General features: G+C 43.8%; 1 protein-coding gene across 3 annotated transcripts in view; it reads right to left on the bottom strand.

Moving 5' to 3' along the window:
• Nucleotides 1-26,290, bottom strand: part of samd12 (sterile alpha motif domain containing 12) — a 394,516-nt gene that overhangs the window by 271,631 nt on the left and 96,595 nt on the right. For all 3 annotated transcript variants that reach the window (XM_070874928.1, XM_070874921.1, XM_070874934.1), the window contains exon 3: nucleotides 136-271. In XM_070874928.1, the coding sequence (XP_070731029.1) occupies nucleotides 136-271 (136 nt within the window). The remainder of the gene's footprint in view (nucleotides 1-135; nucleotides 272-26,290) is intronic.

Genomic DNA, 26,290 nt, shown 5'->3' with positions numbered 1-26,290 from the left:
GCAAAAGGCCAAGTATTCTCAAACTATTATGCATTTATAATAACATTTTGACATTCCCTCCCAGCCCCCACCCCCAGCCACTCCAAACTCACCCCCATCCCCCCAATCCCCTAGATTTTTCTATTTTTACACTACCTGTTATATCATGCTGTTTGAAGGAATCACTGTTGGTCTGATATTGATTGGGACAGTGCTTCTTTAGCCATTTACAAACATCCTGCTGAGTCCATAGAGCCACTGGTTTGCTCAGCTTTACTTGCCCAGGGTTTGACTGGAAAAAAGAATACAAATGCAACAAACATTAAATGTAACAGTGTATTAAAACAAATAACATGCTTGGTGTCTTTCAACAATACCGCCTTTCCTCAACACAACACTTTTTTACAACCCAGTTTGTTACGCTATGTTTGCTTGCCTCCAAAATTTACATAAAGTGTAGCTTCCACCCACATCTGATCATTTCTTTCAACAATCAAATTGGAGGGTCGCCACAACAAACCTACTGAAACAGGATTGTAGTGGCTGTCAATAAAGAGACCCATAAACAGATTATTACATACTGCACTAAAAATATAAATCTCTTAAAAAGCCAGTAATAGATACAGCAACATATGTTACTGAATAAATAAACCATGTAACCATGTGCTCAGGTCATTCTTAAGTTCCTCTATCATATCCCAGTATACAGGACCAATGTCCAATGGTGACAGCTCTATCCCCTCCAATGATTATATCCACAAATTCACAATCACAGAGTTACAGAGACTGAGACACACAGAGCAAAGTGGCTCACACATGTAGCAAACAATGCTCGAGAACTAGATAAAGCAAGCTTTCATCTAATGCTGGCATGTCAGTAATGTCTCCTTTTACTACTACTTGTATCATCTATACATTCTTTTTAACCAGGCTGTAATCTGGGAAATTAATACAAAACATTGCAATATGAAGCAATTCATTTTTCAATTAATTTAATTGCTTTTGGATCAAGAAAACATACAACCCAGTGCTATTTATCCTTGGATCCCAAGGATAGTGTGATATCAAGAAGTAGCCGCATTACCTACTGCCTCAGATACCTCCTGGAACAAAAGCACAATGACCTGTCTTTTCATAATTTGTACACATCGGTCTGATCTGTTTCAGAATCACTTGCTGTGATTAGTACTAAAAATTTTACTGTACGTGGGGTGCTCTCAATATCTGCGAAAGAACCAGTTTGAAGGATGTAAAAATAAGTTCAAGATTAAAAAGCTCTAGGGATACAACACATTCTACAGCGCTTGGGTTATGGGATCGTCACTCATTAAAGGTGAATTGGTTGGAGTTGAACAACGTATCTTCTAATGTTAATTATCTTAGATTTTTGACAGATTACCCTCAGAGGTCAGGGTCAATTTTCAAACAGATTATAAAAATTATATCTAAAACTATAACACAAAATGTACATGATCTGCAGAAAGAACAAGTTTAATTGGCTAATAGGCTTTTTTCTTTTCATACATCTTTCTCCCTCATTCACGTGTTGAGCTAATCCAGAGGTTTGTGGAGGGTGACAATGGAGAAATTTATTTCTGAAGGCATGGACTATATCAGAAAATATAAAATCATAGGATGTCATTGACTCCAATCTTGGTCTCAAGATTATACAACACAATATTAGTAACATTAATTTGGTCTTATATTTTCAAACTCCTCCCTCGGCTTTTGCTTTCACTACTTCTCACCAATGGATGTTACTGTTCAAGTTATTTTCTCAGATTGTAAAAAGTATAATCCTGAATTTTTGAAAACAGGATTTTGAGGCCATTTTGCAATAAACACAGATTCTACACCACAATCATCTGCATTTTATGTAACAGAGAATATACTTCACAATAAAACAAAAATATAAATATATGTTGTCGCGATGTCAGCATTCATAAATAATCTACACCCTGAGCATTACTATCACTTTTTTCTCTATCAGATTTTATATAGCGTCTATATCCAAAACATTGCCTAGCTTTTAACTCTTCATAGATGCTGTTGGACCTGCTGTGGTAATTCTAGCATTTTCGATTTTAATTTCAGATTTCAAGCATTTTATTTTCCAAACACTTGCATTAGATGGTTAAGGCAGTGAGGATTTGAGCCTTCAGAACAGATTCAATCCCTGTTCTGTGCTGAATGATCTCAAATGAAGGAAACATCAGGCTCTAAAGATCATTCAACTGCTCGGGCATTACGGATGCTGAGCTATGAAGAATGACCATTTGGGTGAGGCACAGATAAATATCCAGCAAGGAGTCACTCTGCAGAAGAGATGGGGTTGGAGAGCACAGAAGATTGGTGGAGAAAAATTAATATACTATACAATGGGAAGATAATTTTAGCTGAAGACAAAAAAGATAAATCAGACAAAAATATTTTCACAGCTACTTGTTGTACTTGGCCATGCTGAAAAGTGTTAGATCGCCATCTAATGGAAGTGTTTGGAAAATAAAATTCTGGCAAATATTATCAAACAGGTCCTACAATGAAAGTCATCATCATAGTGTAGAATGACTAAAATGTACATGATCAGAAGTAGTGTTATACTTAAAACCTTGAATTAAGAACTTGAATTAGATAGAGCAGTCGGGCCGAATGATATCCACCCGAGGGTCCTCTGGGAGATGGGACATGTGCTGTGTGAGCCCCTGGCCTGTATTTTTAATAGCTCACTGCACTCTGGAATGGTTCCTACAGATCGGAAAGAGATTAATGTAGTCCCCATTTTTTTAAAAGTTGACAAGGCAGACCTGGGTAACTATAGGCCCATCAGTTTAACATCAGTAATAGGTAAGATGCTTGAAGGAATCATAAGGGATGCAATATATGAATACTTGGATAGGGAGGGACATATTAGGGACACCCAACATAGCTTCATTAAAAAAAAAGGTAACGTCTCACAAAGCTAATTGTATATTTTGAAAAAGTTACAAAGTTGGTGGATGAGGGAAGCCCAGTATACGTTATCTATTTTTATTTCCAAAAAGTTTTTGACAAGGTACAGCACAAGAGGTTTCTCTATATGATCAGAGCCTCTGGTATTAGTGAAAATATATTGAGTTAAATTCAGAACTGGCTGGCAGGACACAGGCAAAGAGTAGTTATAGATTGATTTGGATCTGTTTGGAGACCAGTCACCAGTGGTGTCCCGCAGGGATCAGTGTTGGGGCTGTTGCTTTTTACTATTTTTATTAATGATCTGGATTTTGGAGTTGGGGGCTCAATTTGCAGATCATACAAAGCTCGGTGCGAGTGTTAGAAATGTGTGGCTTGCTAGGCGATTTCAGAGGGCACTTAAGAGTCAACCAGATTGCTGTGGGTTTGGAGTCACATATAGGCCAGACCAGGTAAGGATGGCAGGTTTCCATCCCTAAAGGATATTAGTGAACCAGTTGGGTTCTTACAATCCGGTAGTTTCATGGGGCTCAATTTTCCCCAGTGTTTGCTCCATTTTTTTTGGAGTAGGCTGCTTTTTCTGGCCTAAATTAAAAATCCCCAGTTTCCCCAATCAAGTTGCACCAGCATAACTGACTTAGTGACATTTTTTTTCAGGTAATTTTTTTTTGCTCAGAAGGGGGCATTACCAGCCACTTACGCCAATTCTGGCCATTTAGGCAACTTTGGCCAGCTAATAGTTACTCCATTTCTACTTAGGCCAGCGTATGTGGCCACTTGAGAAAACCCTTGCGGAGAGGTAAAGAAATCGGCACAGGTAAGTACATCGGAGGCCATTTGGCCTGGGCAAGGGGTGGGAAGCGGAAAGGACCTGGACCAGCACGCACTCGGGACTGGAGAGGCTCGGCGGGGGGAGGGAAGGGAGCGAGCGAACTGACCGGCATCGGGCGGGGACCACACAGCGAGCGGCAGGAAGGCACCGGAGAGGCTGCGGGGGAGGGTACTCACTGCACCGGACCAGGAAGGCACCTCACTCGGGGACCAGAGAGGGTCAGAGACAGCTGATCTGAAGGCATGATGCCCGGGGGAGGGGGGGGGGGGGGGGAGAGAGATCACAAGACTCGGGGTGGGGGGGGGGGGGGAGGGAGGGAGAGATTGGTCATAAGGGGGACGGGGGGGGGGGGAGGGAGGGAGGAGAGGACAAAAGACCTTTGGGTGTGGTCCATCCATACAGACCTTGGGGAGAGAGAGAGAGAGAATTGCGAACCTGTGCTGCCTGCTTTCTTGCCATTTGAAAGTTTAACTTTAAGTATGAGGGCAATACTGACAATGCCATACCTTGTGCGAGCCTTCTGCATCATGGTGCTACATAGAAGACGTTTGATTAGAGCTCATCACATCAGAGCCAGTAGGGTGCTGGGCAGGAGGCCTTACCCACCTCGACAAAATTGAAACAGGTGTTCGTATCTGCACCTGAGTGATGCAGACTGTATCAGAAGGCTGCGTTTCCGCAGAGAAGTTGTTCATGAGATCTGTGAGTTGCTGAGACCAGACCTGCAGCCGTGAAGCATCAGGAGGACTGCTTTGTCAGTTGAAGTGAAGGTTACAGCTGCACCTTCATTCTATGCCTCCGGATTGTTTCAAGCTACAATTGGAGATGTGTGCGCCATCTCTCAACATGCAATACATATCTCCATTCGCCAGGTCCCGGCTGCACTGTATGCATGGAGGAATGACTTCATCAAGTTCCCAATGACCGCCCAAGCAAGCCGTGACAGGGCTGTGGGGTTCTCAAGGATTGCTGGCTTCCCAAAGGTACAGGGCTGCATTGATTGTACCCACATCACCTTGCGAGCACCTGTGGAGGATTCTGAGATGTTCAGGAATATAAAAGGCTTCCACTCTATTAATGTGCAGCTCGTGTGTGACGACAAGCATCGCATCATGTCAGTCAATGCGAGATACCCTGGCAGCACCCATGATGCGTTCATCCTACGCGACAGCGTTATATCTGACATGTTTGAGCAGCAGCCAGAAGGGCAGAGCTGGCTACTGGGAGACAAAGGGTACAGCCTCGCCACCTGGCTCATGATGCCCCGACGTGTAACCCGGAGGGAAGCTGAATGTGAATACAACATGTCGCACATTGCGACGCGCAGCATCACAGAGAAGACTATTGGCATCTTGAAACAGTGTTTCCGATGCCTGGACCATTCCGGAGGCTACTCGCAATACTCCCCTGAGATTGTCGGTCAGTTCACTGTTGTGTGCTGCATGCTGCATAACTTAGCCATCATGAGGCAGCAGCAGATGGTAGTGGAAGACCCACCTGCAGCGAGAGTGGCTGATGATAATGATGTGGAAAATGTAGGTGACGAGCAGGAGGAGGAGGGGGGTGATGATGACGAGGATGGTATTCACTATATATAGATATATTATATATATCTATATATATATATAGATATATGATTTGGATGAAGGAACCAAATATAATATTTCCAAGTTTGCTGATGACACAAAATGAGGTGGGATTGTGAGTTGTGAGGAGGATGCAAAGACGCTGCAAGGTGATTTAGATAGGTTGAGTGAATGGGCAAACACATGGCAGATGCAGTATAATGTGGATAAATGTGCAGTTATCCACTTTGGTAGGAAAAACATAAGGAGGCGGGAGCTCGGAGCAGCGCGAGTCCGGGGTCGGCGAGAGGCCTATAAAGGCCAGCGGGAGCTCGGAGCAGTCAGTCGAGGAGGCGGGAGCTCGGAGCAGCGCGAGTCCGGGGTCGGCGAGAGGCGTACCGGTGCAGCTACAGGGAGAAGGCAAAAAAACAAAGGTGACGTCACAGCCTAGGGGGTAAGTGATTGGCTGGTGATTGGTGAGTAGTTTTTCTTTTTCTTCTTATATTGGTCAGTAACTTTTAACATTGTTATTACCAGTTTAAGTGTATCTAAGGGTTAAGACATGGCAGGAGAGCTCGGTCGGGTGTTATGCTCCTCCTGTACCATGTGGGAACTCAGGGACGCTTCCGGTGTCCCTGACGACTATGTGTGCGGGAAGTGTATCCGCCTCCAGCTCCTGACGGTCCGCGTTACGGAATTGGAGCTGAAGGTGGATTCACTCTGGAGCATCCACGATGCTGAGAATGACGTGAGTATCACGTGTAGTGAGTTGGTCTTACCGCAGGGAAAGGGTCCACAGCCAGATAGGGAATGGAAGACCAGCAGGAAGAGTAGAGCAAGGAAGGTAGTGCAGGGGTCCCCTGCGGTCATCCCCCTGCAAAACAGATACACCGCTTTGGGTACTGTTGAGGGGAATGACTCATCAGGGGAGGGCAGCAGCAGCCAAGTTCATGGCACCGTGGCTGGCTCTGCTGCACAGGAGGGCAAGAAAAAGAGTGGGAGAGCGATAGTGATAGGGGATTCAATTGTGAGGGGAATAGATAGGCGTTTCTGCGGCCGCAACCGAGACTCCAGGATGGTATGTTGCCTCCCTGGTGCAAGGGTCAAGGATGTCTCGGAGCGGGTGCAGGACATTCTGAAATGGGAGGGAGAACAGCCAGTTGTCGTGGTGCACATTGGTACCAACGACATAGGCAAAAAAAGGGATGAGGTCCTACGAAACGAATTTAAGGAGCTAGGAGCTAAATTAAAAAGTAGGACCTCAAAAGTAGTAATCTCGGGATTGCTACCAGTGCCACGTGATAGTCAGAGTAGGAATCGCAGGATAGCGCAGATGAATACGTGGCTTGAGCAGTGGTGCAGCAGGGAGGGATTCAAATTCCTGGGGCATTGGGACCGGTTCTGGGGGAGGTGGGACCAGTACAAACCGGACGGTCTGCACCTGGGCAGGACTGGAACCAATGTCCTCGGGGGAGTGTTTGCTAGTGCTGTTGGGGAGGATTTAAACTAATATGGCAGGGGGATGGGAACCAATGCAGGGAGACAGAGGGAAACAAAAAGGAGCCAAAAGCAAAAGACAGAAAGGAGATGAGGAAAAGTGTAGGGCAGAGAAACCCAAGGCAAAGAACAAAAAGGGCCACTGTACAGCAAAATTCTAAAAGGACAAAGGGTGTTAATAAAACAAGCCTGAAGGCTTTGTGTCTTAATGCAAGGAGTATCCGCAATAAGGTGGATGAATTAATTGTGCAAATAGATGTTAACAAATATGATGTGATTGGGATTACGGAGACGTGGCTCCAGGATGATCAGGGCTGGGAACTCAACATTCAGGGGTATTCAACATTCAGGAAGGATAGAATAAAAGGAAAAGGAGGTGGGGTAGCATTGCTGGTTAAAGAGGAGATTAATGCAATAGTTAGGAAAGACATTAGCTTGGATGATGTGGAATCTATATGGGTAGAGCTGCAGAACACCAAAGGGCAAAAAACGTTAGTAGGAGTTGTGTACAGACCTCCAAACAGTAATAGGGATGTTGGGGAGGGCATCAAACAGGAAATTAGGGGTGCATGCAATAAAGGTGTAGCAGTTATAATGGGTGACTTTAATATGCACATAGATTGGGCTAGCCAAACTGGAAGCAATACGGTGGAGGAGGATTTCCTGGAGTGCATAAGGGATGGTTTTCTAGACCAATATGTTGAGGAACCAACTAGGGGGGAGGCCATCTTAGACTGGGTGTTGTGTAATGAGAGAGGATTAATTAGCAATCTCATTGTGCGAGGCCCCTTGGGGAAGAGTGACCATAATATGGTGGAATTCTGCATTAGGATGGAGAATGAAACAGTAAATTCAGAGACCATGGTCCAGAACTTAAAGAAGGGTAACTTTGAAGGTATGAGGCGAGAATTGGCTAGGATAGATTGGCGAATGATACTTAGGGGGTTGACTGTGGATGGGCAATGGCAGACATTTAGAGACCGCATGGATGAAGTACAACAATTGTACATTCCTGTCTGGCGTAAAAATAAAAAGGGGAAGGTGGCTCAACCGTGGCTATCTAGGGAAATCAGGGATAGTATTAAAGCCAAGGAAGTGGCATACAAATTGGCCAGAAATAGCAGCGAACCTGGGGACTGGGAGAAATTTAGAACTCAGCAGAGGAGGACAAAGGGTTTGATTAGGACAGGGAAAATGGAGTACGAGAAGAAGCTTGCAGGGAACATTAAGGCGGATTGCAAAAGTTTCTATAGGTATGTAAAGAGAAAAAGGTTGGTGAAGACAAACGTAGGTCCCCTGCAGTCAGAATCAGGGGAAGTCATAACGGGGAACAAAGAAATGGCGGATCAATTGAACAAGTACTTTGGTTCGGTATTCACTAAGGAGGATACAAACAACCTTCCGGATATAAAAGGGGTCAGAGGGTCTAGTAAGGAAGAGGAACTGAGGGAAATCTTTATTAGTCGGGAAATTGTGTTGGGGAAATTGATGGGATTGAAGGCAGATAAATCCCCAGGGCCTGATGGCCTGCATCCTAGAGTACTTAAGGAGGTGGCCTTGGAAATAGCGGATGCATTGACAGTCATTTTCCAACATTCCATTGACTCTGGATCAGTTCCTATGGAGTGGAGGGTAGCCAATGTAACCCCACTTTTTAAAAAAGGAGGGAGAGAGAAAACAGGGAATTATAGACCGGTCAGCCTGACCTCAGTAGTGGGTAAAATGATGGAATCAATTATTAAGGATGTCATAGCAGTGCATCTGGAAAGTGGTGACATGATAGGTCCAAGTCAGCATGGATTTGTGAAAGGGAAATCATGCTTGACAAATCTTCTGGAATTTTTTGAGGATGTTTCCAGTAAAGTGGACAAAGGAGAACCAGTTGATGTGGTATATTTGGACTTTCAGAAGGCTTTCGACAAGGTCCCACACAAGAGATTAATGTGCAAAGTTAAAGCACATGGGATTGGGGGTAGTGTGCTGACGTGGATTGAGAACTGGTTGTCAGACAGGAAGCAAAGAGTAGGAGTAAACGGGTACTTTTCAGAATGGCAGGCAGTGACTAGTGGAGTGCCGCAAGGTTCTGTGCTGGGGCCCCAGCTGTTTACATTGTACATTAATGATTTAGACGAGGGGATTAAATGCAGTATCTCCAAATTTGCGGATGATACTAAGTTGGGTGGCAGTGTGAGCTGCGAGGAGGATGCTATTAGGCTGCAGAGTGACTTGGATAGGTTAGGTGAGTGGGCAAATGCATGGCAGATGAAGTATAATGTGGATAAATGTGAGGTTATCCACTTTGGTGGTAAAAACAGAGAGACAGACTATTATCTGAATGGTGACAGATTAGGAAAAGGGAAGGTGCAACGAGACCTGGGTGTCATGGTACATCAGTCATTGAAGGTTGGCATGCAGGTACAGCAGGCGGTTAAGAAAGCAAATGGCATGTTGGCCTTCATAGCGAGGGGATTTGAATACAGGGGCAGGGAGGTGTTGCTACAGTTGTACAGGGCCTTGGTGAGGCCACACCTGGAGTATTGTGTACAGTTTTGGTCTCCTAACTTGAGGAAGGACATTCTTGCTATTGAGGGAGTGCAGCGAAGGTTCACCAGACTGATTCCCGGGATGGCGGGACTGACCTATCAAGAAAGATTGGATCAATTGGGCTTGTATTCACTGGAGTTCAGAAGAATGAGAGGGGACCTCATAGAAACGTTTAAAATTCTGACGGGTTTAGACAGGTTAGATGCAGAAAGAATGTTCCCAATGTTGGGGAAGTCCAGAACCAGGGGTCACAGTCTGAGGATAAGGGGTAAGCCATTTAGGACCGAGATGAGGAGAAACTTCTTCACCCAGAGAGTGGTGAACCTGTGGAATTCTCTACCACAGAAAGTAGTTGAGGCCAATTCACTAAATATATTCAAAAGGGAGTTAGATGAAGTCCTTACTACTCGGGGGATCAAGGGTTATGGCGAGAAAGCAGGAAGGGGGTACTGAAGTTTCATGTTCAGCCATGAACTCATTGAATGGCGGTGCAGGCTAGAAGGGCTGAATGGCCTGCTCCTGCACCTATTTTCTATGTTTCTATGTTTCTATGACAAAGTAGTATTTAAATGGGGATGGCTTGGGAAGTGTCAATGTACAGAGGGACCTGGGTGTCCTTGTACACCAGTCATTGAAAGCAAACATGCAGGTGCAGCAAGCAGTTAGGAAGGCAAATGGTATGGTGGCCTTCATTGCAAGAGCATGAGAGTACAGGAACAAGAATGTCTTGCTACAGCTATATAGGGCCTTCGTGAGACCGCATCTGGAGCATTGTGCGCAGTTTTGGTCTCCTTACCTAAGAAAGGATATACTTGCCATGGAGGGAGTGCAGCGAAGGTTCACTAGCTGATTCCTGGGATGGCAGGAATGTCGTATGAGGAGAGATTGGGTCAATTAAGCCTTCACTAGAGTTTAGAAGAATGAGAGGGGATCTCATTGAAATGGATAAAATTCTGACTGGGTTGGATAGACTGGATGTGGGGAGGATGTTTCCCCTGGCTGGGAAGTCTAGAACAAGAGGTCACAGTCTCAGGATACAGGGTAGGAAATTTAGGACTGAGATGAGGAGAAATGTTTTAGAAACATAGAAAATAGGTACAGGAGTAGGCCATTCGGCCCTTCGAGCCTACACCACCATTCAATATGATCATGGCTGATCATGCAACTTCAGTACCCCATTCCTGCTTTCCCTCCATACCCCTTGATCCCTTTAGCCGTAAGGGCCACATCTAACTCCCTTTTGAATATATCTAACGAATCGGCCTCAACAACTCTCTGCGGTAGAGAATTCCACAGGTTCACAATTCTCTGAGTGAAGAAGTTTCTCCTCATCTCGCTCCTATGTGGCTTACCCCTTATCCTTAGACTGTGACCCCTGGTTCTGGACTTCCCCAACATCGGGAACATTCTTCCTGCATCAAACCTGTCCAATCCCATCAGAATTTTATATGTTTCTATGAAATCTCCTCTCATTCTTCTAAATTCCAATGAATATAAGCCTAGTTGATCCAGTCTTTCTTCATATGTCAGTCCTGCCATCCCGGGATTCAGTCTGCTGAACCTTCACTGCACTCCCTCAATAGCAAGAATGTCCTTCCTCAGATTAGGAGACCAAAATGTACACAATATTCAAGGTGTGGCCTCACCAAGGCCCTGTACAACTGCAGTAAGACCTCCCTGCTCCTATACTCAAATCTTCTCGCTATGAAGGCCAACATGCCATTTGCCTTCTTCACCACCTGTTGTACCTGCATGCCAACTTTCAATGGCTGATGTACCACGGCACCCAGGTCTTGTTGCACCTCCCCTTTTCCTAATCTGTCACCATTCCTGCCTTCCTGTTTTTGCCACCAAAGTGGATAACCTCACACTTATCCACATTATATTGCATCTGCCATGCATTTGCCCACTCACCTAACCTGTCCAAGTCACCCTGCAGCCTCTTAGCATCCTCCTCAGAGCTCACACTGCCACCCAGCTTAGTGTCATCTGCAAACTTGGAGATATTACATTCAATTCCTTTGTCTATATCATTAATGTATACTGTAAATAGCTAGGGTCCCAGCACTGAACCTTGCGGTACCCCACTAGTCACTGCCTGCCATTCTGAAAATGACCTGTTTATTCCGACTCTTTGCTTCCTGTCTGCCAACCAGTTCTCTATCCATGTCAATACATTACCCGCAATACCATGTGCTTTAATTTTGCACACTAATCTCTTGTGTGGGGTCTTGTCAAAAGCCTTTTGAAAGTCCAAATACACCACATCCATTGGTTCTCCCTTATCCACTCTACTAGTTACATCCTCAAAAAATTCTAGAAGATTTGTCAAGCATGATTTCCCTTTCATAAATCCATGCTGACTTGGACCGATCCTGTCACTGCTTTCCGAATGCACTGCTATTACATCTTTAATTATTTTTTCCAACATTTTCCCCACGACCGATGTCAGGCTAACCAGTCCATAATTCCCTGTTTTCTCTCTCCCTCCTTTTTTAAAAAGTGGTGTTACATTAGCTACCCTCCAATCCATAGGAACTGATCTTGAGTCTATAGAATGTTGGAAAATAACCACCAATGCATCCACTATTTCTAGAGCAACTTCCTTAAGTACTCTGGGATGCAGACTATCATGCCCTGGGTATTTATCGGCCTTCAAACCCATCAATTTACCCAGCACAATTTCCTGACTAATAAGGATTTCCTTCAGTTCCTCCTTCTCGCTAGAGCCTCGGTCCCCTAGTATTTCCAGAAGGTTATTTGTGTCTTCCTTCGTGAAGACAGAACCAAAGTATTTGTTCAATTGGTCTGCCATTTCTTTGTTCCCATTATAAATTCACCTGCATCTGACTGCAAGGGACCTACGTTTGTCTTCACTGATCTTTTTCTCTTCACATATCTATAGAAGCTTTTGCAGTCAGATTTTATATTCCCTGCAAGCTTACTCTCATACTCTATTCCCCCCCACCCCCTAATTAAACCCTTTGTCCTCTTCTGCTGAATTCTAAATTTCTCCCCATCCTCAGATTTGCTAATTTTTCTGGTCAATTTATATGCCTCTTCCTTGGATTTAACACTATCCCTAATTTCCCTTGTTTGCCACGGCTGAGCCACCTTCCCCATTTTATTTTTATGCCAGTCAGGGATGTACAACTGTTGAAGTTCATCCATGTGATCTTTAAATGTTTGCCATTGCCTATCCACCGTCAACCCTTTAAGTATCATTCGCCAGTCTATCCTGGCCAATTCACATCTCATACCATCGAAGTTTCCTTTCCTTAAGTTCAGGACCGTAGTCTCTGAATTAACTGTGTCACTCTCCATCTTAATGAAGAATTGTACCATATTATGGTCACTCTTCCCCAAGGGGCCTCGCACAACAAGATTACTAATTAATCCTCTCTCATTGCACAACACTCAGAGGATGGTGAACCTGTGGAATTCTCTACCACAGAATGCTGTGGAGGCCAAGTCACTGAATATATTTAAGAGGGAGATAGATAGAGTTCTAGAAACAAAAGACATCAAGGGGTATGGGGAAAAAGCGGGAATATGGTGTTGAGATAGAGGATCAGCCATGATCATATTGAATGGCCGTGCAGACTCGAAGGGCCAAATGTCCTACTACTGCTTCTTTTTTCTATGTTTCTATGTTTCTATGAGGAAATCATGCAAGTGCCTGAGGCCGGAGCACGACGGCGGAGGAGGGCGGGCCATCGTGCTCCTTTCACAATTGCTCGAGCCTGGCGCCAGCAGCTCATCCGTGAACGCTTTACTGATGCCTGAGGGCTCAGCGACAACTATTCCACATGGACCATGTTTACTGTTTGGAGTTGTTCCGTAATGTTGTGTGGTGTTAATGGAACATGATTCAGTTTTAATGTAAAATATATTTTATTCAAAGGTTTACAATGTACTTAACTTTACTGTCATAAAATCATTCTTTTATCAAACTTTACTTTAATATGACTCTTTAAGATCACTTAAAAACTTTAAGATCACTTATAAATTTACATAACTTACAAAAAACTTTTAATGTGAGAACAGTTACAACAATAATAACGTCAACAACAACAGCAGCAAAGAAAGGCTGCACCCATCTCTCACCCCCCTTAGTCTAAGACCGACTTCCCACTGCGCTTGGTCTTCGACTCTCCACCACCCTTGCCCACAGGCAGTGGCGCAGTGATTTTGGGCTTGGTACCAAGCTTATTCTTTCGAACATCTCAGGTAATGTGCACTTCTTGATGGGGGGGGCGGCATCAGGCGGCAATGTGGAAGGCCCGGCTTGGGGTCCTTCAGAGGCTGGTGTGGGGATTGGAGTGGGTGTGGCAGTTGATTGTGTCAATGGGCGCGGGGTCTGGCCGTGTTCCCTTAGTGCAGCAGCTAACTCACACATGCCATCCCTCATGCACCCTGACATGTCTCAGTGGACTGAAACATTCCTTCCTTGATGGCCTGTACTACCCCTGACATTTCCTCACTCATTGTCAGTGTCGTGCTTTGCGCTACCTCTGACACTCTCTCCCTCATGGTCATTGACGTGGTTTGCATTACCTCGGACATTTCCTCCCTCACAGACACTATTCCCTCACTGATGGTCCCGGCAAGTGTTGTTACTTCTCCAGACAGTTCCGCTACCTCATCACTCACCCCATTTATGGTGTCCAGGAGTGACTGGGTAAGGTCAATGCTGTCCGCACTCAATGACATCATCTGAAGCACATCTGTTACATCCTACATCTCAGAAGAGCGTAGTCAAATTCTCCTTTCCCTCACCCTGGTTTTGCCTCGCTGCATCCTACTGAGACCCGTAACCTCGGACGGTGGGGCCCTGGGTGTGCCTCGCTGCATCCCACTGGGACCCACAGCCTGGGACAATGGGGCCCTGGCTGTGACTTGCTGCACCCCACTACTGGGATCCGCAACCTCGGAAAGTGGGAAACCATGGAATGTCCCACCAGCACTCAAACCACTAGTCACGGAAGCGGCTGTAACCTCCATGAGTGCCACCTCCTCAAGATTTAGTAGAACAGTGTGGCCTTCATCCATCTCCATCCCCTCCCCCTCACCCCCATGTTGGTCTGGAGGGTTGGATTGGAAGAAGTTCTCCTCTTCAGGCTCGTCTGTGTCTGAATCATCTTCTGCATCTTCAGGATTGGCCTCAGGTTCTGCAAAATATAACAGAACAGTCAAATGGTTGGCAGCAGAGGAGGGGGAAGGATGGGTAGGCTCACACAGCGCAGGCCAGGCAACAGGTTGATTTGAAGGGCCACGATGAATTTGCAGGACTTACCCTCTCCCTTGAGTGTGGGCCCAGCTTGTGCAGTACTGATTGCTTTTCTCCAGGCAGGGCCCATCAAAGTAGCGACCCTCCCTTCCAAGGATGTCAGTGGGTGCAGATTTGCCAGGCCTGCTGCTGTTCAAGTTCTTTCCCTTTTGTTGTGGGCCAATTTCCTCTGCAAAGATGAAAATGCAACTTTTTAGAGAGGGTGTCTTTCTGCTGGGTGGGACATATACAGCTGGTCACATTTACAATTGCATTGAATAAATGAAAATATTGCTTACACTAACTACTTGACCAAGATCATTCCATTTCTTTTTACACTGGCTTCCAGATCTCTTGGTGTTCACCATTGCGCAGTAATCTTCTGCAACTTGGTTCCAGCGTTTCTTCATTTCTTTTGGTGGCTTTTTTATGTGACCTCAGCTGGTGTCCAGCTCCTGCCATCTGTTCTCAATCACAGTAACTAGTGTCTCCACTTCTTCCAGCAAGAAATTCTTTGTCCTTGGTCCACGTTGCATCTTGTACTGCTGCAGCTGTTCTCTGACACAAACAGCACTTTTTCAATGCTCTGAGACACACACAGCACTGCTTCTATATTCAGCTGGGACTTTTCTAAACACAGCACTCCTTCTGGCACACACACACACACACACACACACACACACACAAGCTGCTCTTTAAAAATGGCCTATTGCCAACTCGGAGCGCTACTGCGCATGTGCAGCCATTTCAGAGACATCAGGAACGTCACTTTTTTCTACTGCGCATGCACAGAAGTCCCGGCACCTTTTTTTCAACGCAGACCGCAGGCTCCACCGCCCCCCACCCCTCCCCCTCCGGAGGCGACTGGCCACACTGTGCGGCTGCAGAGTGGAGGCCAAACATCGGGGAAACTACAAAGATTTTTTCCTGGCGTATCTACTCACGTAATGAAGCGGCGCAACTCGGGCAAGTATGCCAGAAATCAGGCTCGGTGAAAATTGAGCCCATTGTCAATATTACAAGGTATCGCAATTGTGTAGGACAGGTGGATTGACCCAATTGTCTTTACCAGTCCGTCATTGTTCGCATGTTCGTAACCCCTGAATGAACATAAAACTACCACCGTAGCTGCAATCATTATTCAAGAATCGCCCTCATATCTAAAGTTAGATGGCCACGTGCCAATGTTGCCTGCCATGTATTATTGCTATTTGATTCCTGTCTTATTTTTCCTTTGTCTACTTTTTGTCCTGCCATTTCTTTCTTCATGATCATTTTGCATAGATGGTCTCTTTCCAAACTGGATGCCTAATACAGAATTTAATCATGTTCAATATTTTTTAATTATTCAACTTTCCTATATCTTTATGATCTTCCTTGCTCATTTATAAATTAAACCCACCCAGGACTGTGCAGCAAGATCAGCTTGCATCAAGGTAACATATACCAGAATGCAAAACTTCCAGCTTGCTACAATTTTTGTGGTAGTTATCATGGTAAGTAATTTTGTAGAAATAGCAAACCAAAACAGTGTTATTTGTATTTTTACTGAGGATGAGAATAAAAGGTTAGTTCTACCACAACCCTAATACTACAAACCACATTGATCTGCAAATTTACATTCCATTGGATTTGCCTTTCTAGATTGTGCAGTTAGTTTAAGCAGACACAAAAATGTAACATTTTTCTGAACTGGATTCTAATTTTTACTTGCTGTCTTGAGCATGCTTAAATAGTTCACTATTGAAAAGCAATATGTAAAATAAATGCAATATGTATGAAAGGAGGATTGCAGAAGACTAGATAGTGCGGTGGATTAGCAACTGTCCTTCAACCAGAAGATTTGTCTGCAATGGCTGGAAGGGATCCACGCAAGACAAGTTTGAGAAGTCTCGATCCAATTACTGCAAAAACAGAATAACCCAAAATTCCAATACCAACTAGCAACCTTGTTAAGATGGACAGCAAGGATGTCTGGTGCGCGTGAGGGAATTTAAAAAAACTAGTGCAGCAGAGGTTCTCTTCTGAAATCGGGGTTAAGGCACATTGTTAGGGTGGACAAACCATGCTGCATCTGATTTGGGATTAGTATTGAGTGCCTAAGTTTCAATCCTTCACTTGGAAAACCGCACAGAAAATACAAACAGAAAAATCATGCATGCAGGTTTTATTGCCGACAGCTCATTGGTTTGCCCAAACAATTCACAGCACTTCAAAACGGATGAATTGTATGAAGCCATTTAAAGGCTTGAGACGTACAAAGGCGCTACCACTTATTTATTCACGACCAGATTAAAATGAATAGGTACAGAACTCCGTCATACTTTAAACTTCCTCCAATACTTCATCATCATCGTAGGCAGTTCCTCGAAAACGAGGAAAACTTGCTTCCACTCTAAAAGTGAGTTCCCAGGTGGCAGTACAGTCCAATGTGGGAATTACAGTCTCTGTCATAGGTGGGACAATGGTTGAAGGAAAGGGTGGATGGGGAGTTTGATTTGCCGCACGCTCCTTCCGCTGTCTGCACTTGATTTCTGTATGCTCTTGGCGACGAGACTCGAGATGCTCAGCCCTCCCGGATCTCTTCCTCCACTTTGGGCAGTCTTGGGCCAGGGATTCCCAGGTGCCGGTGGGAATGTTGCATTTTATCAAGGAGGCTTTGAGGGTGTCCTTGAAACGTTTCCTCTGCCCACCTGGGGCACACTTGCCATGTCAGAGCTCCGAGTAGAGTGATTGCTTAGGGAGTCTCGTGTAGGGCATGTGGATGATGTGGCCCACCCAACGGAGCTGATCAAGCGGGGTACACAAAGGGGTACAACGGACATGATCTTCACTGCGCGACAACTACAAAAGAAATGTAGGGAACAGCATCAACCATTGTACATGGCCTTCTTTGACTTCACAAAGACCTTTGACACTGTCAACCATGAAGGACTATGAAGCGTCCTCCTCTGTTTCGGCTGCTCCCAAAAGTTTGTCACCATCCTTCGCCTGCTCCACGATAACTTGCAAGCCGTGATCCTAACCAACAGATCCATCATAGACCCATTCCACATCCGGACCGGGGTCAAGCAGGGCTGTGTCATTGCACCAACGCTCTTCTCGATCTTCCTTGCTGCAATGCTTCATCTCACTCTCAACAAGTTCCCCGTTGGAGTGGAACTAAACTATAGAACCAATTGGAACCTGTTCAAACTTCGCCGTCTCCAGGTTAGATCCAAGGTTGTCCCATCCTCCAATACTTATGCTTGTGTTAACAGCTAGACAATTATCAATTAGCAGAGCCTCACATGAACTGAAACACATATCTATTTTATACTTGGTTTGGGTTTGCCAGTCCAAATCCAAGAATTAACCCAAATTGGAGTAGCTTGCTTACTGGAGAATATGTCGGACATTCACCAGGTTCTGCAGCTATCTCAGGTCGGCAGAAAATATTACACCTCCACCTACAAGCTAAGACTACTGTCCAACACAAGATACAACACAATAGATAAACTTGGATCAAACCGATTGTGTTGATCACGTAAAATAAGTCCAAACAGTATCTCTCAAAAATATTAACCGGAAATAAATCTCTGGTGGTATATACACAAACTTCTTCCTTATGGAGTTCAATCCACACCTTCCTCTGGTGGATGCACAGTGAATAGAAAACTGAATATTAGAACATTTGTTATCTTTTCCTTTTGAAGTTCAAACAGCTCCTTTGCAGTAGTCAGGCCAGCTCATCTAATATCAGTAGGAGGCAAAATGCTAGAATCTATTGTTAGGGACGTGTTAACAGGGCACTTAGAAAATCGTAATATGATTAAGCAGAGTCAACATAGTTTTATGAAAGGGAAATCTTGTCTGATAAATCAGTTAGAGTTCTTGAAGATGTAACTAGTAGGATGGATAAGGGGGAAACCAGTGGATGCAGTGTATTAGGAATTTCAAAAAGCATTGTATAAGGTGCCACACAAGAGGCTATTGCATAAAATTAGGACTTATGGGATTGGGGAAAATATATTGGCATGGATTGAGAATTGGTTAATGGACAGAAATCAGAGAGTAGGAATAAACGGGACATTTTCAGGTTGATAGGCTGTAACTAGTGGGGTACCGCAAGGATCAATGCTTGGGCCTCAGCTATTTACAATCTATATTAATGACTTAGATGAAGGAACTGAGTGTAACATATCCAAGTTTGCTGATGATACAAAGTTAGGTGGGAAAGTAAGCTGTGAGTAGGATGCAAAGAGGCTGCAGAGAGATATAGGGCTAAACTTTCGGCTTCATTGTCGGCGATTTTCTCGGCGTTACAGCTGGTTTTCCGCCCGGTGAGAGTTTCTACGTAAGTTTTTGCCTTGGTATCGGCCACATTTGAAATCGCCCGCCGGGACCAAACCACCCATGTGCAACACTGAGAACAACCGCCAGGGCATAAGTTTGGCCTCAAACCGCCGACTTCCAGATCACTGTGAGAACCGGCCTGTAAAAGCTGCGTTTACAGGGCGGTAAGAGGGGACCCTGCAAAGAAAGGTAAGTTAAAGGTTCTTTAATTATTTTTAAAACATTTTTAAATGGCGATTAGGGTTAAAACTGTCTTCGGAATGCTTTGTACATTTTTATTTATTTATTTTTTTAAATTAAATTTTTTTAAAAGATTTCCTCCCTTCCTAGGCCCAAACGCAGCCTCAGACTAAATTTTTGTACTTACCGTCCATTCGGTAACGACCGCCCATGTTGCTAACTTTCCACTTACCCGCCAAGAAAACCGCCGACAATGAATGTGCAATGCCCATTTTCTCACCAGGCGATTCATTTTACTTACTTTACACTTAAAAATGGAAATGCTCACCAGCTTTTCTCGCCGAACGTTAGTGGTGCTTCTCAGCGGGCAATCGGGTGTTGAGGGCTGTTGGGGAAAGTCTAGCCCATAGACAGGTTGGCTGAGTGGACAAGAACATGGCAAATGGAATAAAAGATGGGGAAGCGTAAAGTTATCCACTTTGGTACGAAAAAGAGAAAAGGAGAATATTTTTGAATGGTGAGAGACTGGGAAATGTTTGCATTCAGAGGAATCTGGATGTCCTTGTACATGAATCACAGAAAGTTAACACGCAGGTACAGCAAGCAATTAGAAAATCAAATCATAGAATCATAGAAGTTTACCACACAGAAGGAGGCCATTCCAGCCCATTGTGTCTGTGCTGGCCAACAAGAGGCTATCCAGCCTAATCCCACTTTCCAGCTCTAGGTCTGTAACCCTGCAGGTTACAGCACTTCAAGTGCACATCCAGGTACTTTTTAAATGTGGTGAGGGATTCTGCCTCTACTACCCTTTCAGACAGCGAGTTCCAGATCCCCACAACCCTCTGCGTGAAGAAATTTCCCCCCAATTTCCCTCTAAACCTTTTACCAATTACTTTAAATTTATGCTCCCTGGTTGTTGACCTCTCTGCTAAGGGCCTTTCTATCCACTGTATCTAGGCCCCTCATAATTTTATACACCTCAATTAGGCCTCCCCTCAGCCTCCGGTTCTAATGAAAATAAATCCAGCCTATCTAATCTGTCCTCATAGCTTAGATTCTCCACTCCCGGCAACATCCTCGTAAATGGTATGTTAGCTAAGAGTAAAGAATTCTTACTGCAATTATACAGGGCATTGGTGAGGCTACACCTGGAGTGCTATGTACAGTTCTCTCTTCTTACCTTCGGAAAGACATACTTGCCTTAGAGGGAGTGCAACAAAGGGAGTTAGATATGGCCCTTACAGCTAAGGGGATCAAGGGGTATGGAAAGAAAGCAGGAAAGGGGTGATGAGGGAATGATCAGCCTTGATCTTATTGAATGGTAGTGCAGACTCGAAGGGCCGAATGGCCTACTCCTGCACCTATTTTCTATGTTTCTATGACTGGTTCCTCGGAAGAGGGGATTGTCCTATGAGAAGAGGTCAGCCATTTAGGATTGAGATGAGGAGATATTTCTTCACTCAAAGGGTTATGAATCTTTGGAATTCTCTACCCCAGAGAGCTGTGGGTGCTCAGTGGTTGAGTATATTCCAGACAGAAGTTGATACATTTTTGGGAATTAAGGGATATATGGGAATAGTGCGGGAAGATGAAGTTGAGGTAGATCACCCATGAACATGTTGCATGGCGGAGCAGGCTCAAAGGGTCAAATGGCCTACTCCTGCACCTATTTCTTCTTATCTTATGTTCTTAAATGAGAGTGCTTTTTCCTCACTGGCACAACCAGACTTTTCTCCAGACAAGGAATGCGACATGGACACCTTAAAACATGTAGCACAGAGAAAGCTAATCCCTTTGTGAAGACAAACGTATGTCCCTTGCAGTCAGATTCAGGTGAATTTATAATGGGGAACAAAGAAATGGCAGACCAGTTGGACAAATACTTTGGTTCTGTCTTCATGAAGGAAGACACAAATAACCTTCCTGAAGTACTAGGGGACAGAGAGTCTCGTGAGAAGGAGGAATTGAAGGATATCCTTATTAGGTGGGAAAGTGTGTTAGGGAAATTGATGGGATTGAAGGCCGATAAATCCCCGGGGCCTGATAGTCTGCATCCCAGAGTACTTAAGGAAGTGGCCCTAGAAATAGTGGATGCATTGGTGATCATTTTCCAACATGTCTATCGACTCTGGATCAGTTCCTATGGACTGGAGGGTAGCTAATGTACCACCACTTTTAAAAAAAGGAGGGAGAGAGAAAACAGGTAATTATAGACTGGGTAGCCTGACATCAGTAGTGGGGAAAATGTTGGAATCAATTATTAAAGATGAAATAGCAGCGCATTTGGAAAGCAGTAACAGGATCGGTCTAAGTCAGCATGGATTTTGAAAGGGAAATCATGCTTGACAAATCTTCTAGAATTTTTTAAGGATGTAACTAGTAGAGTGGACAAGGGAGAACCAGTGGATGTGATGTATTTGGACTTTCAAAAGGCTTTTGACAAGGTCTCATACAAGAGATTGGTGTGAAAATTAAAGCACATGGTATTGGGGGTAATGTACTGACATGAATAGAGAACTGGTTGGCAGACAGGAAGCAGAGAGTCGGGATAAATGGGTCCTTTTTAGAATGTCAGGCAGTGACTAGTGGGGTGACGCAGGGCTCAGTACTGGGACCTCAGCTCTTTACAATAAACATCAATGATTTAGATGAAGGAATGAGTGTAATATCTCCAAGTTTGCAGATGACACTAAACTGGGTGGCGGTGTGAGCTGTGAGGACACTAAGAGGCTGCAGGGTGACTTGGACAGGTTAGGTGAGTGGGCAAATGCATGGCAGATACAGTATAACGTGGATAAATGTGAGGTTATCCATTTTGGGGGCAAAAACACGAAGGCAGAATATTATCTGAATGGCGGCAGATTAGGAAAAGGGGAGGTGCGACGAGACCTGGATCTCATGGTTCATCAGTTATTGAAAGTTGGCAAGCAGGTACAGCAGGCAGTGATGGCGGCAAATTGTATGTTGGCCTTCATAGCTAGGGGATTTGAGTATAGGAGCAGGGAGGTCTTACTGCAGTCGTACAGGGCTATGGTGAGGCCTCACCTGAAATATTGTGCTCAGTTTTGTTCTCCTAATCTGAAGAAGGACTTTCTTGCTATTGAGGGAGTGCAGCGAAGGTTCACCAGACTGACTCCTGGGATGGCTGGACTGACATATGAGGAGAGACTGGATCGACTGGGCCTGTATTCACTGGAGTTTAGAAGGATGAGAGGGGATCTCATAGAAACATAAAAAATTCTGACGGGACTGGACAGGTTAGATGCAGGAAGAATGTTTCTGATGTTGGGAAAGTCCAGAACCAGGGAACACTGTCCAAGGATAAGGGGTAAGCCATTTAGGACTGAGATGAGGAGAAACTTCTTCACTCAGAGAGTTGTTAACCTGTGGAATTCCCTACCGCTTAGAGTTCTTGATGCCAGTTCATTGGATATATTCAGGAGGGAGTTAGATATGGCCTTTATGGCTAAAGGGTTCAAGGGGTATGGAGAGAAAGCAGGAAATGGGTACTGAGGTGAACGATCAGCCATGATCTGATTGAATGGTGGTGCAGGCTCGAAGGGCTGAATGGCCTACTCCTGCACCTATTTTCTATGTTTCTATGAATTCAAATTTAGCTTAGTATAGAAAAAGTCATGACTTTTTTTCTATTACACTGGAGGAGCTAGCTAAGCTAACCTACTGTAAACATGCATTTTTTTGAGGTTACTGACTAAAACTATGTCGCTATTTCACTGCATTTCAAAGACGGTAAAGATCTTGAAGAGAGACATTGTATAGAACTGTTAGCTAAAGCAATTTAAAATAAAGAGTGCTTTCTGTTTGTTAGCCTGGGGATGCTGTGGAACTTACCTCGGTGTCAGGATAAGAAAAAGCACCCGAGGACACAGGGATCTAGGGCTAGGAGAGCAACAGGGCAGGCAAAAATGTCAAGGCTAAAAAAAAAACACAAAAATGCAATTGTACCATTTTTTGGACCAGATCTTAAACCAAGGCCCCATTTGCCTCTTTCCGTAGACAAAAGATCTCAAAGTTCTCTTCCAAAGAGTTGCGAGTTCTCCTGATGTTTGGTCAACATTCTTCCCACAATCATCACCACCAAAAAAAACGATTGTCTTCATTCACTCACTCTTTGACCTTCTGTCATTTCTGTTCTTGCTGTTATTATATTACATATTCTGCTCTGTTCAGAAATAAGCTAGAATCAAGAGTAAAGTTAAAAACCTGGATCAATTTAAAAATTGTCCCTTTTATCGTCACCACAATAAACCTAGCTTTAATTTGGCAATGTTTCTTCATATGGACAGTGCCATTTTGCTTTTTTTCCCTGCGCATCTGCTTATTAGTAAATTATTATCCAGATTTCTCATAAAATATCTGAATGATTAATTTCTCTTGAAGTACAAAGACTATTTACAATCAATTATACTAATTTGCTATCCAATGGGAACTAAATCAACTGGGGAGGTGGAGTGGGGTGGGGGGTGTGGGGGGGGAGGAAGAACAAAGAAAATAGGCAAGTTCCACTCCCATGTAGGACTATAAACCGAGGAAAATATTTTCATCGACTTTGAGCTGGCAAAGTATGTTAAACTGTAGTTCAATTAGAAAACCCAGCTGGTTGGCAATACTCAAAATTGCAGAGGCAAGATGATTTTGCATCCCAAACCCATACTTAAACTTGAAACGTGCAATATTGGGATGCAAAACCACACAAACTAAAAATACTGGGATGTTCCCTCTCTCTTTTCCTCCCACTATGAAAATAATGCAGATATGATTTTTGATTGTTAGCCTACACGAGCAAGCTATCATGGCATTGGTGTTGGATAAAATTCCACCACAATCTACTTTATTTCAAAGAGGTAGTTTCTTTTCACACTACCATTGGGATTTAGAATGAGACCACTTTGATAACAGCACCAAGTATATAATTTCTCAATCTCAGATGTTTAAACTACAAAAAAAAGTACTATTAATGTGCTTCTAAAATATACTTAAGAAAAATTATATTAGATGGGGGAGGAGGGGATGGCGGGATGGAGAGAGAGAGAGAGAGAAAGAGGAGAATTCACAAATAGCCTAACAATGAAACTTAGTGGTTGATATTTTAATTCAGATTATAATTTGGCCCCACATATGTATATTAATGGTAATTTTGAGGCATCAAAAAGTGCAGTTTATCATTTTGTTTTCTAAAAATTATCTGTTTGTAAATGGAATTTGAGACCTTATAGGGAAGTTGGGCTTTTATAGTTCTTAATTTTAGTTTATTTATACCCTTTAGTTGACAATCCACTGTGACATACTTGGCAAATGTGTTAGTCATAATCTAATACAAACTATAATTAGATTATCAACCCTCCTTTCTTCAATACTCATTAAAACTGATTTTTACTGGCTGCGTATACAATTATGTGGCACAAACTAATTACAGCAAGATAGCGTCTCTTCTCAAATGGTACAAACAATTGTTCAGATAATCAATGCAACATTTTTACATTAATAGAATGAGCAGAAAATAGATTGTCTGGAAACACCACAGGCTTCTAACGGAGGCTATTGTAATGAGAATTGGCATATGCCTACAGGTCAACATTTTCAAGTACGTTGACTATAGCTTTCTTGAAAAGTTGTGTTCAATTAGAACTATTTGGTAGAAGTGCATATAAGATGAGATTTCCAGAACTCTATAAATTCACTATTCTCCCGGACAGCTCTAGTAGAGGCAATAGAAATTTAAAGTAGGAACCCACCAAATATTTCACTTATCTATAAAAGATCCACACCATCTCTCTTCACCTTTAATTGTTGAGTTCTGTGGCACTGTGATAACTTTGCCTGATAAAACTAGTAGGTTGCTAACTCAGGGTTCAATTTTCGCCAAAGCATTTTTTTGGCATACTTCCCGACACATTAAAGAATTGAAAACTCATAGCATCTCTCTCTTTTTTTCTCTCTCACTCTGAACCAGGGACTGAGAATGGGACCCTTCAGACGGGGTTGGAGGTAAGTTGCTGCTGTGTGTTTTTCAATTCTTTTAGTGTGTCCGGGCTGCTGCTGCGCCGATTTCCTTATCTGCGCCGATTTACATAAGAACATAAGAAATAGGAGCAGTAGGCGGCCATATGGCCCCTCGAGCCTGCTCCGCCATTTTATACGATTTTGGCTGATCCGATCATGGACTCAGGTCCACTTCCCCGCCCGCTCCCCATAACCTCTTATTCCCTTATCGGTTAAGAAACTGTCTATCTCTGTCTTAAATTTATTCAATGTCCAGCTTCCACAGCTCTCTGGGGCAGCAAATTCCACAGATTTACAACCCTCTGAGAAAATACATTTCTCCTCATCTCAGTTTTAAATGGCTGGCCCCTTTTCTAAGATTATGCCCCCTAGTTCTAGTCTCCCCCTTCAGTGGAAACATTCTCTCTGCATCCACCTTGTCAAGCCCCCTCATAATCTTATATGTTTCGATAAGATCACCTCTCATTCGTCTGAATTCCAATGAGTAGAGGCCTAACCTCATAGGTCAACCCCCTCATCTCCAGAATCAACCTAGTGAACCTTCTCTGAACTGCCTGCAAAGCAAATATATAATTTTGTAAATATGGAAACCAAAACTGCACGCAGTATTCCAGGTGTGGCCTCACCAATACCCTGTATAACTGTAGCAAGACTGCCCTGCTTTTATACTCCATTTCCTTTGCAATAAATGCCAAGATTCCATTGGCCTTCCTGATCACTTGCTGTACCTGCATACTAACCTTTTGTGTTTCATGCACAAGTACCCCCAGCTTCCGCTGTACTGCAGCACTTTGCAATCTTTCTCCATTTAAATAATAACTTGCTCTTTGATTTTTTTCTGCCACACTTTACATTATACTCCATCTGTAAAATTTTTGCCCACTCACTTAGCCCGTCTATGTCCTTTTTCAGATTTTTTGTGTCCTCCTCACATATTGCTTTTCCTCCCATCTTTGTATCGTCAGCAAACTTGGCTACATTAACGACTTGGAAGAAGGGACCAAGTGTAATATAGATTGTAAATAGTTGGGGTCCCAGCACTGATCCCTGCGGCACCCCACTAGTTACGGATTGCCAACCCAAGAATGAACCATTTATCCCGACTCTCTGTTT

Source organism: Pristiophorus japonicus, chromosome 1 (assembly GCF_044704955.1).
Source record: "Pristiophorus japonicus isolate sPriJap1 chromosome 1, sPriJap1.hap1, whole genome shotgun sequence".
In the NCBI taxonomy this organism is placed as follows: domain Eukaryota; kingdom Metazoa; phylum Chordata; class Chondrichthyes; family Pristiophoridae; genus Pristiophorus; species Pristiophorus japonicus.
This window is presented reverse-complemented; position numbering and strand designations above follow the sequence as displayed.